The sequence below is a fragment of the Triticum aestivum genome, chromosome 7D (genome assembly GCF_018294505.1).
Source record: "Triticum aestivum cultivar Chinese Spring chromosome 7D, IWGSC CS RefSeq v2.1, whole genome shotgun sequence".
NCBI classification, from domain to species: domain Eukaryota; kingdom Viridiplantae; phylum Streptophyta; class Magnoliopsida; order Poales; family Poaceae; genus Triticum; species Triticum aestivum.
In genome coordinates, this window is record NC_057814.1 from 628,390,811 (window position 1) to 628,410,853 (window position 20,043).

Sequence of the window (20,043 nt, forward strand, 5' to 3'; positions counted from 1 at the left end):
TGACCAACATATCCAACTGAGTGTGATTTATATGGAACCATTGTCCTTTCAGACATACAATAAAAAACTGTCTGGCTTCGTCTCAATGATGCTCCTCATATAACATACAAGTTCAGATCTTTCAATCTACAAAGTGAAGTAAAATACAGATTCTTGATTAGTTAGAACAACATTTAATGTGAACTGGTATTTGAGAAACAAACTACATACCGTGCATGCATCATACATATCCAGCGTGATATTTTACAAGCAATGGAACTGAAATAATGTTTTACATACATATCTAAATACATGTATCTTTATTTTCTATATAACAACCCATATTCGAGACTTCCATTATAAAGTATTTAGTAACTTCTGTGATCCAAATTATTCTAAGCATATAAGACAGTACACGTGCTGTAAGTTTCAGTTTCCTTAACTAACAATATAATCGCCTAAGTTCCACTGTCCGTAACTAACATACTTGCTAAGTTTCTAACTTTTATTATCGACTACTTACAATAAAGTCCTAGATTCGTCAACCACAGACGACTGTGATTATGTGGGCTTTTGTAAGACCGGGCGCGAAATTTTTAGTGTCAATCGATCAGTCGACGCCGTATCAGAGCGATTCGTAAAGGAACATCATAGACCGGTTCTTGTCCACAATAGTGTTGATAGAACGCAAGAGTTTTAAGAAGAGAAGCAGAGGGTGCTTCAACAACACACTGGCAGAGAGAAGAACACACTGAGTGCATCCATGACCGGGATAACCTTTTAGTAGACTTGTAACAAGAACTGTTCACCGAAATATCTGTACCCCCAGTAACGATCCCATAGAAACAAGTATAATACTTTACCTCTACCATGTTAATACAAATATATAGGAACTGTTATACAAAGCCGAATACAAGAAATACTGAGATACAAATCTCGGCGCAGATCAAGGGCCCACAAACTGCATGCCACGTACCCGCGCGTCACAAATCCCATCCCAGATATGCCTATATAGTCTAACAGTGTAGGCAAATGACTTCTTGCCTTTGCGTTGACTTGATGTATGTGTGTATGACAAATGGCTTCTTATATGGGTGTTGGCTCCTTGACGTGGTTCACGAACATAGTGGTAATCTTGAAGGAACCCTTACCATCATGTAGATGCAATCGCCTCTTGTCTTTTTTTTAGGGTGAAAAGTCGCCTCTTGTCTTTGTCTGGAGGTTCCCGGTCATGACGGTGATCTCGACGGAACCTTCACCGTTTGGTCTTTGCATCGACTTGGTGGTATGTACTAAGTATCCATGCCCCCTCAAAGTGGACCTCTCTCCTCGCTCCATGAATTTACCAATTGTTTGTCTTTTATTTATTTATTTATTTATTTATTTTCTTTTTTCAAATTTTCTTTCCTGAACATTTAAGGAAATCTTGATTTTTTAAAGTTAATGAATATTTCTAAAATTTACTAATGTATTTGAAGTTCATGAAAATTTCTAAATTCTATGAATATTTTCTATTTTGTAAAACTTTTTCAAATTCAAGAACTGTGTTTGAGATCCACTCATTTTTTTGGGGTTAATTATCCTTTTGCCCTCTGTGGTGTTTCTGTGCTCAGTTTTGCCCTCAGTTATGAATCGTGCTTAGTTTTGCCCCTAGTCTGTCTGCACCGGCTAGTTCCGTGAACACCGCCGTCTCCGTCAGGTCAACCTTTTTACTCGGCCCTTACAGGTGGGACCAGGCAGCAAAGACGCGCTACATGATCAGACCGTTGCTCTCGTGGCTTGTGGGACCCAACAAAGAGCCGTTGAGCAGAGAGTCGTTGCGTGTGTGCGATATAAGCGGCGGCGCGCGTCCCCGGAGCTCGCAGCGGTGATTAACAATCAGCTAGGCTGGGGAGCTGGGCGCCGGCAACAGAGAGAGCGGCAGTGACCACTGTTGGTAGCTAGGAGCTAGGCGCGGGCGACAGAGAGAGCGGCGGGGACCACTGGCGACAGAGAGAGCGGGTGTCAGAGAGCGCGGCGGTGGGAAGATTGCTGTGGAGGGCGCGGCGGCGTTGAGATCCCCTTGGGCTCCGAGCTCGATGTCTTCTTCAAGCTCCCGCGCCACCTCGTGGATCCAGAGCCCGGCGCACGTGGAGATGCCGATCTTCGTCTGTCCGCGGTGCCGGGCGAGCGTTGATCAGAGGGTTTCTCGCACACCGAAGAACCATAATCGTCCGTTCTATATGTGTAGCGAGAATGGGGTAAGTATCGGGACAATTGCACCATTTTCGTGGTCGGGATCCTTGAGCAATACGGTTGATCTGTTTGGCATTCGTGCAGGTGAAATGTTTCTTCCTTTGGGTCGATGCTCTGGCCAAGACTCTGATGAATAAACTGCAAGAAGAGCACGAAGAATGGTTGCCCATCCTGCCACGAACGGCAGTAGCCGCAGCACGAGCTCCGGAAGAAGAGACGGAGGGCGGAGCACGCAATAACAGAGCTAGCTGTTGAGCTTAGGAGGTTGAACAAGAAGGTTAGGAAGCTCGAAGATCAAGCACAAATACCCATTTGCAAACTTGTGGGCATTTGTACGTATGGTAATCGCACCGGGTGTAATGTTGAAATTGTATGGAAAGGCATGAATTATGGAGGAATTTGTAAGCTTGAAATTGTATGAGAAATTCACCTTGTTTAAATGTTGGTCAAAGTTGTTTAAATGTTGAAAAAAGGGAGAAGAAATGACCAATATTTAAATATGTTGAAAAAAGGGAGAAGAAATGCGAAATTCAGAAACATTGATCAATGAAATGCAGCTCTCTGCTCTGCCTTTCTGTAAAAAAGAAGGTTTCTCTATGGGCCAAATTCAGAGCCGAGAGGCAAGTGTCGGCTAGACTAATGGGCCAACCGCATCCAATTAGGCCCCATCGGGGGTGGGCAAATGGGATCTCTTGCGCGTTTTTCTGTTTTCTGTTCTGATTTAGTTTAGGCAGTAAATCATTTTATTTAATTCTAAAACTTTTTGTGGAAGCTAATTGAATTATTCGAGGGGCAAACAATTAAGTTCATAATTTTTTGGAGCTGTTAAATATTTAATACCAATTTAACTACTCCAATTCAAATACATCGTGATTTAAATCAAAGACTAAAATTTCATGAAAAATGTGCCTCAGCTCTGGTTGAGGTTTACATCTGGTGCCAAAATTAATGAACATTTTTTAAGGGCATTACATCGAGAAAAAAATAATTTGTCTAAAAAAATGAAGGGTGGAAAATGCAAAAAAAATAAAAATTGGAGCGGCTGGGACTCAAACCCAGGACCGCGTGGGTTTGTGGCATTTAGGGCTGTGCTGGTAACCGCTAGGGCAGATGGAAAGACTTTTACATGCATAGGGAAGGAAACTATACATAGTGAGACCATGACTTGGTTTAGGGTCTAAAAATGCATGTTTGTACTGAATGTTTGCACACCCGTGAGAGTGGTTTTTCCTTTGTTTTGTAGTGAACTTTTGGAGGGTTGTAAACGCATGTTTGCACTGCCACATGATTCTGGTTAGAGTGGCACTTGCTTAGGGTTTAAAGGGAATAAATGTGCATATTAGTTCATGACTTGGTTTAGGGAAGAAATGATATCTTTGGGCACGGACATTTTTGAACACACATAATAACTTAGATAGATAAGATGCAACCCACCGTACCCTTACATAGATGGGTACCCTACATAGATAAGTCTAGGGACACGACACGACACGGCACACACGACATAGAAAAGCAACAAAATAAAAACGATAAAACTAAAACATGACGAGCTTGACGAGCAACTTCACTCCGGGCTCGCACCCCTTCTTGAACATCTTCATCTTGACCATTCTTCCACCTTGGTCGCGCCCCTTCACCACCGTCTTCAACTTCACTCCTCCTCCTCGTCGTAGGGAAGGGAGTGCATCTGGTTTTTGGTGGGGAAGATGCACTCCTAGTTGGTGAAGATGTTGTACACCGTGAAGAAGATGGACTCGCAGCCGCACCAATCACTTGGCCGAGGAGCTCGCACGCATCAAACGGATTGGCGAAGGTGACCGTGAGTAGTAGGAGGGTGCCAGAGCGGTCACGAACCTCGTTGAGGGTGAACATCCTTGGCGAGCCCCGTGGGAGGTGGGCATAGCCAGCTCTGAGGAAGGCGCGGGCGAGCTCGACGGACCCCCTCCACCTGAAAGTCGCCCACACACGGAGCTCGCTCTCCATGAGCACGCCCGGTGGGTAGCGCAGCTCTGGCACGACAGGCGGACGAAGGAAGGTCGGCCCATTGAACTTCATCTTCACTTGGTGCTTGGGGTTCTCGGAGAGGATGGAGGGCTCGATCGCTTGGGTGTTTGAAGTTAGAGAGAATGGATCTGGCTTGGGTGGTGAGTGGGAGAGGAAGAGAGACATATAATAGGCATGTGAGTGGGAGAGGAAGAGAGAAGAGATGTGAACGGTGTGTGCGTGTGTATGCGTTAAGTTTTGGCACCGAAACGACGGGGCGCGTGCGTGTGTATCCGGGCACCGAAATGAGCTGCTGTTTAACCACGCGCGTGCATCTGAATCACTGTGTACCTGAATCACTGCACAATCTGAATCAATGTCGTAATCTGAATCAATGCGTGCATGGCCATGACGCTCGCCTCCCACGCATGCATGCCCACGTCCGCCTCCCGCGCATGTATGCACACGTCGCCGCACTTCCGATGCATCCAGTCCTGGAAAGGCTGAGACGGGCATTAACAACGCTCACAGGCCTGGACAGCGAGATGGCCCAACGATCCATCCAGCACACCTGAGAAAAAATCGCGCAGCCAATCAGATTGCATCTCGCGGATCGCCCTCCTCCTCCCTTCAGATTCCTTCTAGAATGGTTAGATCGACGATCCTTGTTCGGCGCTAGGGTTAGATGGATGGTCCTTGTTCGGCGCTAGGGTTAGCGGGGTTTGGGAGGGGTTTGGAGCGGTCAAAGATAAGTTTGATCAGATTTCAAATTAGCATAATAAATTAAATAAAAATCACAAAAATGAAAAGCCTGCGCACACAGTCTTCTTACGTCATATACAAACGATTTAAGTTGATTAACAAGGTCTACATACATTTAAACGTAAAGTTCATGCGTCGCATGTGATATCTCAAGTATCTCAAACTCTCTTGTATGAAGTGAAGAGAAGTGTTTTGGGGAAATGAACAGGAAAATTTGAAAAAACTCACCACAACTTCATTTTGGAGTGACTAAGAAGGATCCATGCTTAGTTTTTCATTTTCATGTTTTAAACTTGTTTAAATGTTGGTCAAAGTTAGGTTTGACCAGAATTCAAATGGGCATAACAAATTCAAAAAAATCAGAAAAATGAAAAACCAGCGCACATAGTCTTCTTATGTTATATACTAGCGATTTAATTTGATAAACAAGGTCTACATACATTCAAATGAAAAATTCTAACGTATGAAGTGAAGAGAAGTGGTTTGGGGTTTGGAACATGAAATTTCCAAAAACCTCACCACAGCTTCATTTTGGAGTGACTAAGAAGGATCCAGGGTTAGTTTTTCATTTTGATGTTTTAGACTTGTTTAAATCTTGGTCGAAGTTAGGTTTGACCAGAATTCAAATGAGCAAAACAAATTCAAAAAAACAAAAAAAAACAACGCACATAGTCTGTATATATTGAATATATTTGTAGGAAAGTTATTGGCTGATTTAGACAAGGTCTAAAAAATCTTGCTTTGAAATGAGGCCGTTTACCCTACCTTTGAAGCTCTTTTTAGCACATTTTTCATGCATGTGAGTTTACCCTACCAAAGTTTCGAAAGAATTGCAACATCCAAATAGCATGTCAAATTTGAAGTTCTAACATAGGTCCAACATCATTCAAACATAGTTCTAACATAGGTCCAACATCATTCAACAGAAAAAATGTACAATAGTATTGGGGCTTCTGTTTGATCCTTGAGCTTCTTGCCATCACTTTGCTCCTCGTGCACCTTGTGCTCATTGTGCTCATTGCTTCTTCTCTTGGTTGTCGGTAGCTTGCGCGTCTTCTTCAAACCTACGACGGAGCTGTACAAAACATAAAGGATAATGAGAGCATGTCAAGTGATAAATACAGTAGTATTTGCAAGATTTACATACCTAGCAGAACTCACAACGACAGAAGATTGGTCACCATTTGGAGCCTCACTTGGATCATCATTTGGAGCCTCACTTTGATCACCATTTGGAGCCTCACTTGGATCACCATTTGGGTCCTCACTTGGATCATCATTTGGAGCTTCACTTGAATCATCATTTGGAGGATATTTTGGATCATCGTCAAAATCATGCGGCTGTTGACCATCATCATTTGGAACCTCGTCAAAATCCTCATCTGATGCAACCGGCTGTTGACCATCATTTACATCATCTGTTGCGGCAACCGGCTGCAGACCAACATTTTCATCGAAGCCTTCATCGAAACACTCTCCAAACGTTGGATCTACTGTGTTATCACAACACTTACCGAAATGAACAGACCCACCACACCTTGTGCACTTACGCTTCCTCCCTCCAAGTCCAGCTCCTTCGCTGCGAGATCTGATTCGACTCTTCCTTGGTCTACCTGGTGCTCTCTTCAGAACTGGAGCGCAAAGCTTGAATCCAGGGTCCACTATGTCCCATTGTTGTTTTCCCTCCATAGCAGGCGAGGCATACGCATATGTGGCTTTGAACCTTGCAACAAAGTAGTAATCATGCACATACTGTTGTATGTTCCCTGCTGGACCTGAGAGAGAAGTGATGAAAAACAAGGCATGAATGCATGGCAACCTAGTTATCTGCCATTGCCTACAACTGCAAGTTCTAGCTTCTAAATCCACTAGATATCTCCATTCCCTCTTCTCTTTATCCAAATATGACATCTCTGCTGTGTTACCCGAGCAAAGAGTCATGTTCATTTCCAAGGCTGTTGTTTTCTGCTTCAGTTCGTTCATCACGGCAGGGATGATAATGTGGCCCATGAATTTTTCTTCGGCTATTCCTGCACGATAATGAAATTTCTACATGTATTCTATCCTTATCATGTCAAGCAAATCCACCACATAATGACCCTTTAGTTTCTGGATCGTTGAGTTGAAAGACCCTGCTAGATTATTGTGCACATAGTCAACTTGGCTCAGTTCACTGAATTGGCTTCTGGCCCATAACTTGAACGGATTTCGCTTCTGCACTTGACTTGAGAAGGGCGAAGCCTTCATGACCGGTACCGGTACCGGTATCTATTCAAGAAGTCAGTACTTATGCGGCACTGAACAAAGGGTGAGATCGATGAAATGCAATACATGTTTGAATATTTCCTATCTTCTTCCAGCCATCAAACTTGTTCAACTCGTTTTCTTGAGATCTGTGGAATAGTGATATCATACTTGAATCCACATTCCCAGTATTTGAGGAAGAAGTAGAATCATAGTCCTTTCGAATTTCTAAGTTGGGAATGTGATATCGACTAAATCAAGAAACTCGATTTCACTATGATATGACCACTGAACCCTTTGATGCAACATTTCTTGTTTCCAGAAGATCTCGGATGGTTTCTGAAGCTTCCATGATCTTGTAAAAGAAAGAAACCCTGTGATGTGTTTTCAAGTATTCTTTCACTTTGGGATTCGTGTATAACTGCCTCAAGTGTTAGTTGTGCTTCTTCACGCTGCAAGTCAAAGATGTTGGCCATAAATTGTCGGTATACACCTTTCCTTTGTATTTCTTCACAAAATTTGCAGCGAGGTGACGCATATGCATTCCCTATGCTCTACTCCAGGGAACACATTGTCCACGACCACATCTAAACCTTTGCAGGCATCTGTATGAATTACCAACCCATTGGGATGTGCAATAGCCCGGTGCAGATTATGCAAAAAGCAAGTCCAGCTCTCCTCAGACTGTCTCCAGCACACCGTACGCAACTGAAAATACGAAACTATGTGCATCAACTGCACAAGCTGCTACTAACTGTCCTTTAAACCTCCCTGTGAGAAAAGTAGCATCAATAGCCAAATAAGGCCTGCAGCCTGCCAAAAAACCCCGACGACAAGCCTCAAAGCAGACAAACCCCCTCCTAAAGCATTCCTTGGTCTTTGTCACTCCCCTGAATGTGTACTCCACGGTATGGTGGTCAATATCTACAATACTACCTGGGCTGGTCCTCTCCGCTTCACCTTTGAATGAATACAACAATTGAAAACTTTCCTTCCAGTTACCATAAATAGAATCCATAGCATGTTGTTTACTATTGAACAACCTCATGTATGGTAACTCTATCTTGAACTTGTCTTTGATGTTTTTCCGCAATTCCTTTGGAGCCACTTGCTGGTTTTCTTTCGCCCACTTCTTTACTTCTTCCGCCTCCCATCTTCACTTGGCTCTACTGATTGTATCCTTCCTAAGTGTTGATTTCTGGCATGTGTGCTTAAAAGGGTTCACTTTGACCTAAACATTCGTGCTATTTCGTATTTTAGATGCGAGCATCCTCCATGGACAACCCTCAGTCGGACAGTGCACTCTGTAACGTACTTGGTCGCTCTTGTCAACTATGAAAATACGTTCTACCTTGATGCAGTATGTCACAAGTGCATTTCTACACTCACTCATGGATGCAAAAATGATACCTTCTTCCATATGAGGGTTCAAAGGGTCCCATTCAGCAGCTGCAAGGTCTTCGTCCTTACCCACCGCGTCATCATCCACACGGACTGCATTGTCACCCTCAGCTTAGTTTTCAGCCCGAGGTGCTCGTCGTAAATTCTGAATAACATCAGAATATAGCTTCTCTTCATCAACCCTAGAATTGTAGGCATCAGGTTCCACTTCAAGGGGGACCCTACTACCGGTGCCCACGCATGTCGAGCCACCACGTCGCCGTGCACTAACTGAACTGTTCTGGCTAGAGTTGCCATTACGACCACTTGGTTCTGCCCGAGAAGGTGCACCCGCCATCCTAGGTCCAAATGCCTGCTCAATCACATCAATTTGCAGCCTCACATGAAAATTATCTTTCTCCTTATGCCTAGCAAACATGGTAGCCGGCTCTTCATCATTACTAACTGTCACCCATTTCTTTTCCCCATCGTAGTATTTGTATTCCACTTCATCAAGCAAACCCCAAGGATATTGCCTGCAAATTACCTCCCCGAATTGTCTGAAACTCCAATTACAAGTCAATTGCAACAGATAATCGAAACCTCCTTGGAATTTCTTCTTATTCTTTGCATTCAACATGTACAGGTCCCTTCTAATGTGCACCAAGAAAGCAAAACCGCAACTCCATCCTAACCGACGAAAAACAGAGACACAATCAACACACCAATAGCTAAACTAACCAGGCAAACCAACTTGAATCGACTGTTGAAATGCACAACTAAGCTCAATCTAAACATGAGGCGTGACTTACCCCTCGGGAACCCAGTCGTGGACGCGGCGGATCTCCGGCCCGATGCCTGCCTCACCAAATACTCCGGGGTCGCTACCGCTCGCCATTTCACCCTGGGGTTCACCCTCGCACTTCCTCTGTGTGCACCAGCCCCCATCGTATCAGCGCTCCGGTCGGGCGCACGGAAGGAGGCCACGCCGCGGGTCGAGCATGTGGCGGGCGCCCCACCCGTGGCGTCGCAGGAAGATGGTGGGCGGAGCAGGTAGCGGTGGAGCAGGATGATCGCGGCCGCCGCAGCGCAGCCGGTGGCGGCGGCGCTGGTGGCGGTGGCGGCGCAGGACGGCCGGGCGGCGGACGGGACAGAGTGGCGTCGAGTGGCCCGGTTAGAACCCTAGGATTGATTTGGGGACGTTGTTGCGTGGTTCCACATGTAAGCACCGGACCCAGTTCACGCGGTCTCACGTGTAAGCTCCGGACCCACTACCACTAACGCCAATAGATGAAATGGACTCAAAACTTCCCGTTTGGCCTCGTCATAGTAGTTGCGCACAGTCTAGGGGCAAAACTGAGCACGATTCGCAACTGAGAGCAAAACTGAACACATGAACACCACTGAGGGCAAAAGGATAATTGACCTTTTTTAATTCACAAATATTTTTTAATAATTATGATTTTGTTAATTTTCAGAAAAACCTAAAAATTGTGAACATCTTTTTCTTTAACAAACATTTTCAAATAAATAAATGTTTTTTTCTGAGTTAACACTAGAATGAGCGGTAAAAAATAAGCGGGCGAGCGAAGCAGGGAGCCGAGTTGAGCGAGCAAGGGCTTCATGGGACTAGAGTATAGTAACAACTTTCTCATTTCAACATGGAATAGGAGCTTCCAAGGTCTCACACAACCAACACCGACCGACACTGACTCCGAAACATGTAAGAACACCACAGCTACGCACCAGACAACTCCACTCTTCGCTCAGAACAAATACCGTTTTCAATAGCAGCCCAGCCCGATATACTAATACCATTGAGCAATTTGAAAAAGCTCGAATTCAATTACAGAAAGTCAAACTTGCATGAAAAGACACCGCTAGAACATTATTAAGACTCAAGTCAATGTAGAAAAGCATAATGAAACAAGAGATACTAATAACATGCTAAATATAAATTATTCCCACAAGTGAAAAACGGTGCAGCGAAGCGCGCGTTTGCCTCTAGTGGTTTCTAAGCATGCGAAGAGGGCTCGGCGCTGCATGACCGGTGTCAGGGATTCTTCGGCATTCATGGCCCAGCGCCACACGGCACGCGCTATCAACGGGCAAATGATTCCAGTCAGCATTCAGCCGCTACGTCAAGGAATCGTTGGCTTTTGGTGCGGGGTGACTCACTCACCGACAGGATGGCACGCTGGTCGATTCACGTGTGAGACCTGGCATACTACCTTAGCTAAGGACGGTCAAGGTGGTGCTCTAGTTCTAGTACGACAGCAAGCAATGTGCATCTTTGAACAGTGCCAAGGAGGCAAGGACCTTTAGTATCCAAAGCCAGGAAATGAAGAGGAAACTAGGCGGAGAGTGGTGCAACAGGACGCACCTATGCCCGCCCTCACCGACACAATCAAGAACGTGCGTGCTCTCCTGGACAGCCATGTCCAAACACTAGGTTCACATATGGCTGCTTCCATGAGGCATGAGCACGGGGAAGCTTGCCTTGGGACTACCAGCACAAGGGACGGCAAGTCTCCCCGTTCAGACTGGAATGGACGCGTTCGTCCACACGCCAATCTAGTAATCCGTCTCATGAATCATGATACACAGTAGCGTTCCGGTCGTGGTCCATGTGCAGTCAGGCATGCTCGCCAAGACAGAAGCAGCTGGCGCAGCACAGATGCAAAGGCAACACTCCTATAATAGCCTCCGTTTGTGATCATTCTAGAGATGAGAGATCAACTCCAGTGCCTCACCAAACATGGATACACGCTCTACAGCTCTCCTCCTACTAAATTTGCTCCATCTGTTTCCGCACATCTCAGCTCGCGAATTCCTCTCGCCGGGCTCCTCTCTCTCCGTAGAGGATAGCTCCGACGTGCTCCGCTCGCCGGATGGTGCTTTCACCTGCGGCTTCAACCACATTTCCCAAACTGCCTCCGTCTTCTCCATATGGTACTCCAACACGGCCGAAAAGACGGTCGTCTGGAGCGCGAATCATCTCCACCCAGTGTACTTCCGGGGATCCCGGGTCACGCTAGATGCGGATGGCCGACTGGCCGTAGAAGACTACGATGGCCGGCCCGTCTGGGCGAACAATGTGACGTCTTCTTCAAAGGCCAAGCAAGCTCAGTTGTTGGACACTGGGAACCTCGCCGTCAAGGGCCAAGGTGATATCATTTTGTGGCAGAGCTTCCATTCTCCTACCGACACATTGCTGCCCTGTCAGAACATTACTAGTGCTACAAAGTTGGTATCTTCTAGTAGGCTACTTGTCCCTGGGCGCTACAGCTTCCGCTTTGATGATGAACATATACTCACATTGTTTGATGATGAGAAAGATATCTCTTTTAAATATTGGCCAAATCCTAGTAATGATATATGGACAAAGAACAGAAATGCGTTTAATACCACCACAATTGGGGTCCTTGATAGCTCGGGGTATTTTCTTGGTAGTGATGACTTATCTTTTAAGGCTGTTGATTGGGGTCACGGGGTTACAAGGAGATTAAAATTGGATTATGATGGCAACCTCAGATTATACAGTCTAAATAAGACAGATGGAAGATGGTTGGTCACATGGATGGCATATCCTCAGACCTGCTCGGTACGTGGTCTTTGTGGCATTAATGGAATATGTGTGTACACACCCAAGCCTGCTTGTGCATGTGCCCCTGGACATGAGGTCATCAACCCAAGTGACCGGAGCCAAGGTTGCATACCAACATTCAATCTTAGTTGTGATGGGCAGGAGATATTTTTGAAGCTACCCACCACTGACTTCCACGGTAATGATCTAAGTGAGCATGTTAGAGTTTCACGTTATGAGTGCAAGAAGATATGCTTGAAGGACTGCAATTGCAAAGGTTTTGCATACTGGCAAGGAACCGGGCGTTGCTATCCAAAGTGGTCCCTTGTTGGGGGTGTAACCGGGTCGGCTGTTAGTGGTGGTTCAATATATCTCAAGATTCCTAAGACACTACGGGTCAGAGAGTCATCAATTCCTCACTCGCAACCTTTTGGTCCTAGATATGTTCCTAATTGTAGTGCAAAGAGCGAAAACTTCACTCCAGATTTTGGGGATCAACCTAAGAGCAGTCAAAGTGGATCACAATCACAATACTTGTACTTATCATATGGATTCTTGTTGGCTATATTTTGTGTGGAGGTAATATTTGTGGCACTAGGGTGCTGGTTTTTGTTCGGAATGGAGGGCAAGCAGTTAATAGGAGTATGGCCAGCTGAGGTTGGCTATGAAATGGTAACCAACCATTTCCGCAGATACACTTACAAGGAGTTGCAGACAGCAACTCAAAAGTTCAAGGATCGGATTGGATGTGGAGCATCTGGTCTTGTATACAAGGGGGTCTTAAAAGACAAGAGGGCTGTAGCGGTGAAAAGGTTGGCAGACATAAACCAAGGGGAAGAAGAATTCCAACATGAACTGAGTGTGATTGGAAGGATTTACCATATGAATCTGGTAAGGGTTTGGGGATTTTGTTCTGATGGTCCACACAGAATATTGGTTTTAGAGTACGTTGAGAATGGTTCTTTGGATAAAATCTTGTTTGGTAGTGAAAGGTTACTTCGGTGGAGTGAAAGGTTTAAGATTTCTCTAGGGGTGGCAAGAGGATTGGCCTATCTTCATCACGAGTGCTTGGAGTGGGTTATCCACTGTGACATCAAGCCTGAAAATATATTGTTGGATAATAACTTGGAGCCAAAGATCAGTGACTTTGGCCTTGCAAAACTTGTGAACAGAAGTGGATCCAATAAAAATGTATCGAGGATTCATGGAACTAGAGGTTATATTGCTCCTGAGTGGGTTTCTAGCCAGCCAATAACATCAAAGGTTGATGTCTACAGCTTCGGAGTTGTTCTCCTAGAACTACTCATGGGGGCCCGTGTTTCAGACTGGGCATCAAATGCCGGCGAGGAAGTGGAAATGGTCTTTGGAAGGGTCGTTAGGATGCTTACAGCAAATGTGATGCTGCAGGGCAGCCAACACTTATGGCTTTTCGACTTCATTGACTTGAGGTTGAACGGCCAGTTCGATAGACTGCAAGCAAGAACGATGGTCAACCTGGCTATCTCATGCCTAGAAGAAGACAGTAGAAAAAGGCCCACGATGGAAAACCTTGTGCAGATGCTTGTTTCGGTTGATGAAGCTAGTGGCGTAATGCAGTAGTATGCTACAAACAAAAAGGGGTTTGACGCTTTACACAACATGTCATGTATGGTTATTTTTGGATCGAAAACAAGATATTGGGATGTGTATCATGCATTATTATCGTTGTCATTGTCATCGTAGTTGTATACATATTAAGTGTCACTTTTTTTTGGTTCGTGTCTAAACTTGTTTAGTACACCGGGTGGAGTCGTGCTGGGTGTGCCTTGGAATTCTTGAACGAATTGAACACTGAGTCGGTTTGTAAGGAAGTTATATAATGTAATGAAAAGTCACTAGAAAATGCTGTGGGGTTGGAGCAGCAGCAAATCCATCAATTGATTCTTCCATTTGTTGCAGAGAGAGATGTATCGATCGGTTGCAGAAAAAGAGACTAACTTCATGTACGCGAGTCCTAGCGTGTGCTCCTCTGCAATGAGCTATATGCCAGTACTGAATTTCGATTTCACATTTTGACCACACCGCCAGATATGTAGTGTTCAAGTACTAATATTTGTGCCAAAGTTATGCAAGGAACTAATCGATAGTAGCTTTCTCTATCACTATAGTGAGTTAAAGTCTTCAATTAGCACTACTGATACCAATCGACCCACTACCAAACTCAGCTATATATACAAAAATCCTGTGTATTCATTGTTTCAAACTTTACTGAGTCCTTTGGATCCATACAAAAATTCCAAATCATACAGGGTCTCCATTGAGAGGGAACGACCCCTTTGGAGTACTATCGCTGCTTCTCCATCCCACTAGATATTTGGTGGGCATTTCGCGGCATGATTCTGTGTTATCCACTATAAAACCATATATATTGGTGCTATGATAAAGGCGTTTTCATCCGCGTTCCATTCACAGCGCGAATCGCGTCCGTCCGCTCTCGCAGGGATCCATGCCGGCTGGCCCACCCTGGGCCCACTGCCAGCAGTCCTTTTTTTCCGTTTCACTCGGCTATACGGTTGCAATACAGTCAAATTGTATCTACTTTATTCCTACCTGAGCGTACTTCACGCGTGACTACTACCCCTCTCTCTGTCATCTCGGAGACCAGATCCAATCGGCCCGCCCCTCCCATCCCCTCCACAGCCGGCCACCGTCGCGATTTGGAGGCCTCCGACTAGATCTTCCTCCCAACCACGACTTGGGTTGCGCGGCCCCCGGCTTTACAACAACCGCGGCTGCTGGCGTGCTGGCCGTCGAGCGAGCCCCACCACAGCGACGAGCCGACGACCGCCACCTTCTCCTTCCCGTCCTCCGGCCAGATCCACCCGGTGCCCCTCCGACGCTTGACGGTCATATTCATACCGACGTTGTGGGCTTGCAAATTTCTGTCTGTTTTATAAACTCCAGTGCTACTACGATGGATCTTGGATCTTGTAGAATGATATCACTTGCGACTTTTGTTGTCGGTCGTTCGGTGATATGCATTTGTGCTACAAGCCGTAGACCTCAGATTTTATTTTCTGGTCTCACTTCGTATTCTCGTGTGTGCATCCCTCCGGCCGCTGCTGTCGAAGGAAATTGATGCATGTATGTGCTCTAGTGTATGCATATCCAGATTCTTGTATGCCTAGTATACCTTTCTATTAGTTGAAGTGAACAACGTTTTATTCACCTAATTCAAATGTTATTGTACTGTGAGGAACTATTTATTTTTTGTCTTCAACTATTGAAGAAAATGTAGCAGAACTAAAGAACTGGACCAAACTTTTTTGTAAAAATATGTGCACTATTTTTAGTGCGTTGATCTGCACTTTTAGGATAATAGTATGTGACTGGGATTTGCTTCGAAGCACTTTTTCTGATAATAGAGAACTAACCAACCCAGTGCTTGCACATCGCGTTAATATTCAGGAAGAAATTGAGCCCCTTGAAGATTCGAAAAAAAATTGAGCCCCTTGATATTATTTATGGTCTTGCTATTTCAGAAAATAATGGCGAGTCTTTTAATTTTCCAATAAATCACATTCATTTAGAAATTTCTGAGGAATTGTCCACTAAGTTAATTAAACAAAATATGTAATGTATCAATGTCCAATTTCATAGACCAAAATAAATTTGAAACTTGACAACAAAAGTCATGGAAATGGCCTCCACAGTACAAAACTCACCAAGTTTGCAAGCGAAAGTATAGCTATCCAAATTACAATCCACACGTCGTAAAAAATACTGCATAAGAAGAATGAATTTGTAATTCACATAAAATAGGTGATCTCTCAAATTTGACTTTCCTAAAACCTCCTCATATTTGAAATTCAAGTATTCTAATTTTAAAGTTAACATTCAACTACAATGGGAATAATGGGATACATAAAAGAACTTCAACTACACACACCGAGGTCTCGTACTCTCACAAATAAGTAATATCGATTTTGATATCGGGTCCTTCATGTCATGCATACGAGAACTTGAGAGACAAACACTGCAAATATGGAGTTTCACATATTATGGCCGGTATTTTATGGCCTAGGTAGAATAACTTTAGTTACACATGCTCGAGTTTGGATATCGAAATGGATTTTGATGAACAACCTAGGGAGGATAGGAAGTGGAACAATCGGTTCCTATTTCTTCTCGTCTACAGACTACTACAACAGGATTTAAACGGGTTGGGCATTACACGTGCCTGGTAGTTAAGTCATCTAATCTGAAGGACTTAATCAGACATGTGACGCACTTAAGGTATAGGGAACGAAGAACTTATCATATTTTTATCTCTTAGGATAAAAACTTTGTTCATGCACTCTATGCACTTGAGAGATCGAACCGAAGGAACTTTACACTAATTGATAACAATTTAAGAACTTTGCTCAAGCGTGTGGCGCACTTAAGCTATAGGGCACGAAGGATTATCAAAATGTTATCTCTTATGATGAAATCTATGTTCATGCACACGCTGCGCACTTGAGAGAACAAGCTAGAAGAACTTTACCATCATCCATAACAATTTAAGAACTTTGCTCAAGCATGTGCCGCACTAAAGGTATAAGGCACGATCAACTTATCAGACTTTTATCTCTTAGGATGAAAACTTTGTTCATGCCCACTGCGAACTTGAGAGATTGATCCGGAAGAACTTTACCGTCATCCATAACAATTTAAGAACTTTGCTCAAGCGTGTGGCACATTTAAGGTGTAAGGCATGATGGACTTATCGGATTTGTATCTCTTACGATGAAAAATTTGTTCATGCCCGCTGGGAACTTGAGAGATTGATCTGAAAGAACTTTAGCGTCATCCATAACAATTTAAGAATTTTTCTCAAGCGTGTGGCGCACTTAAGGTATGGGGCACGAAGGACTTATCAAAATTTTATCTCTTACAGCGAAAACTTTGTTCATGCACGTTGCGCACTTGAGAGATCGATTTGGAAGAACTTTGCCGTCATCCATCATAATGTAAGAACTTTGCTCAAGCGTGTGGCGTAGTTAAGGTATAGGGCACGAAGGATTTATCAAAATAGTGTCTCTTAGGATGAAAACTTTGTTCATGCTACACACTTGAGAGATCAATCCGCAAAAAGTTTACCGTCATCAATAACAATTTAAGAAGTTTGCTTAAGCGCGTGGCGCACTTAAGGTATAAGGCATTAAGGGCATATAAACTTTTTATTTCTTATGATGAAAAATTTATTCATGCACGTTGCACACTTAAGAAATCGACCCGGTTGAACTTTACCGTCGTCCAAAACAATTTAAGAACTTTGCTGAAGCGTGTGGCACACTTAAGGTATAGGGGGTGAAGGACCTATCAAAATTCTATCACTTATGATCAAAACTTTGTTCATGCATGCTGCACACTTGAGAGATCGATCCAGAAGAACTTTACCGGCATCCATAACAATTTAAGAACTTTGCTGAAGCATGTAGCGCACAAAAGGTATAGGGCATGAAGGACTTATCAAAATTATATCTCTTATGATGAAAACTTTGTCCATGCACACTGCACACTTCAGTGATCGATCCGGAAGAACTTTGCTCAAGCGTGTGGCGCATTTAATGTATAGGGAACGGAGGACTTATCAAATTGTATCTCTTAGGATAAAAACATTGTTCATGCACGCTGCACACTTGAGAGATCGATCCGAAAGAACTTTACACTCATTGATAACAATTAAAGAACTTTGCTCAAGCGTGTGGCGCACTTAAGCTATAGGGCACGATGGGCTTATTAAAATTTTATCTCTTATGATGAAATCATTCTTCATGCACATGTTGTACACTTGAGAGAACGATCCGGAAGAACTTTACCATCATCCATAACAATTTAAGAACTTTGCTCAATCGTGTGGAGCACTTAAGGTATAAGGCATGATGGACTTATCAGATTTTTATCTCTTAGCGTGAAAACTTTGTTCATGTCTGATGCGAACTTGAGAAATTGATCCGAAAGAACTTTACTGTCATCCATAATAATTTAGTAGCTTTGGTCAAGCGTGTGGCGCACTTAAGTTATAGGGCACGAAGGACTTACCAAAACTTTATCTCTTATGATGAAAACTTTTTATCATACACGTTGCGCACTTGAGAGATCGATCGGGAAGAACTTTACCGCCACCCATCACAATGTAAAAACTTTGCTCAAGCGTGTGTCGCACTTAAGGTATAGGGCAGGAATGACTTATCAAAATTTTGTCTCTTATGATGAAAACTGCCACCGCCAACTGCCATCTGCCGCCAGCGCATGCCACTTTGCCGAGAGCTGCACTCAGTAAAGATCCATTCCAAGACCTCTTTCTCCTGCTTTTCCCTTGGATCCCTACAGCAAAAATAGATATACAATACACAAACATGCATTTCAAGTCTCAGTGTCTAACAACAAACTCACATAAGCACATCCACTGAACCCACTAATTCATATTTTCTCTTCTGGTTAAGTACATACTGATTGTAATGATACTCTGCCTTCTCTCTGCTATTGAACACGCTATAGGGAGCATGGTAGGGTGGTTCCCCTTGGTAAATATAACTCTGTTTTTCGTGACTTGCAATGATGATACACGGTAATCCTAGCTCTATAGATGCTACTATCTGTGGGTTTTCTGATCTCAACTAAGTTTTATAGTTCTGTCTGAGCATACTATCTGTTGTTTCCGTCATACTTGAAAGAACATTGGATTCGGTTTTTTTGTTGTATCCATGTAAATGTTTAGTGGTAGGCTGAAAGCATTTTGAATGTAGAAGTCACAATGAGGGGCTGACGCTAGATGTGTAAACCTATTCAATCTTCTTCCTACATACTTCATTTATCATCTACATACTAATTACTTATAATCTATTCAATCTGGTTGGATGGCTGAACTCTCCCCACTTCAAGATTCACTATATCAAGTGCTGCGGTAAGGATAATTTGGAGTGACAAAAAAGGTGAAAAAGTCCTTCGGGTTCAATGACTTAAGTACGCATCACACGGAATCCAAGTGCTTAACTCGGGGGTCTATTCTCATTCTTAAGTGCTTCAAAGGTTTCAATGAAACACTAATAACATGTATATCAGCTGTTACGTTATGAATCATGTGTTGTTGAGGAAACTTGCTAAAGTTCTTCTTGTTCGAAGATATAAGTATCGAGCACGTCTCGTAATCAAACTTTGCCACAATACTTGAAGAACTATTATGTTGCACTTTCGGTAAACTTTGAAGATGTTGCCATGCTTCACACATTCCTTACTTTTATGTGTCATAGGGTGGGTGTTTGGTTTAAACGGAAAGTTTTGTTTCTTTTATTTGTTTTTATACAAATTTGGTTAAACACAACATCAATCAAAATTTACAAAGAAAAATAAGGAAACTTGAGGTGACAGTGTTAGGTACATCATGAAACATTGTTCGCAACTATTGTCACACGATTAAAGGAGAGTTTGTTCACATAAAGGACTAATTCCTAATGCTATTGACCCATGGATTCCACCTTGAAAGATGTGTCGGGATCGGTTTACTTCGGTTAAATTTTTAGTGTGTTTTAGATAAATTTATTATTACGGGTGAGGCCGAGATCTTTATCCTTGGGTTGTGGTTTGTAAGCCTATATATAAAGGCACCAACTGAGGAATGCAAAGTTAGGTTGTTTTATGATGAATTAGATTGTATGCCTATTTCTGGGACGCGACGATTACGATATTACAAGCTGATTCTATATGATTTGTCCTTGTTATTCCTTCGGATCGAGGGGTTGGCGTGTTGTTTTCTATGGAATTTATGAACATATTCGTAAACGTATAACAAGTTTTGTTTAAATGCGCCCAAAACTTAAATCCTCAAAACAAAATGACTTCAGCAAGTT

The 20,043-nt window shown here is 43.5% G+C and overlaps 1 protein-coding gene across 1 annotated transcript; it reads left to right on the plus strand.

The window, feature by feature from the left end:
• The first annotated feature begins 11,180 nt into the window (after positions 1–11,180).
• Positions 11,181–14,077, plus strand: LOC123166898 (putative receptor protein kinase ZmPK1). Its single transcript, XM_044584712.1, has one exon. It carries the CDS (start codon positions 11,342–11,344, stop codon positions 13,766–13,768), a length of 2,427 nt encoding a protein of 808 aa, XP_044440647.1. The 5' UTR covers positions 11,181–11,341; the 3' UTR covers positions 13,769–14,077.
• The last annotated feature ends 5,966 nt before the right edge of the window (positions 14,078–20,043 follow it).

Excerpts from the sequence above, each read along its gene's own strand:
- LOC123166898 (XM_044584712.1), top strand. The coding sequence starts at position 11,342 with ATGGATACACGCTCTACAGCTCTCCTCCTACTAAATTTGCTCCATCTG.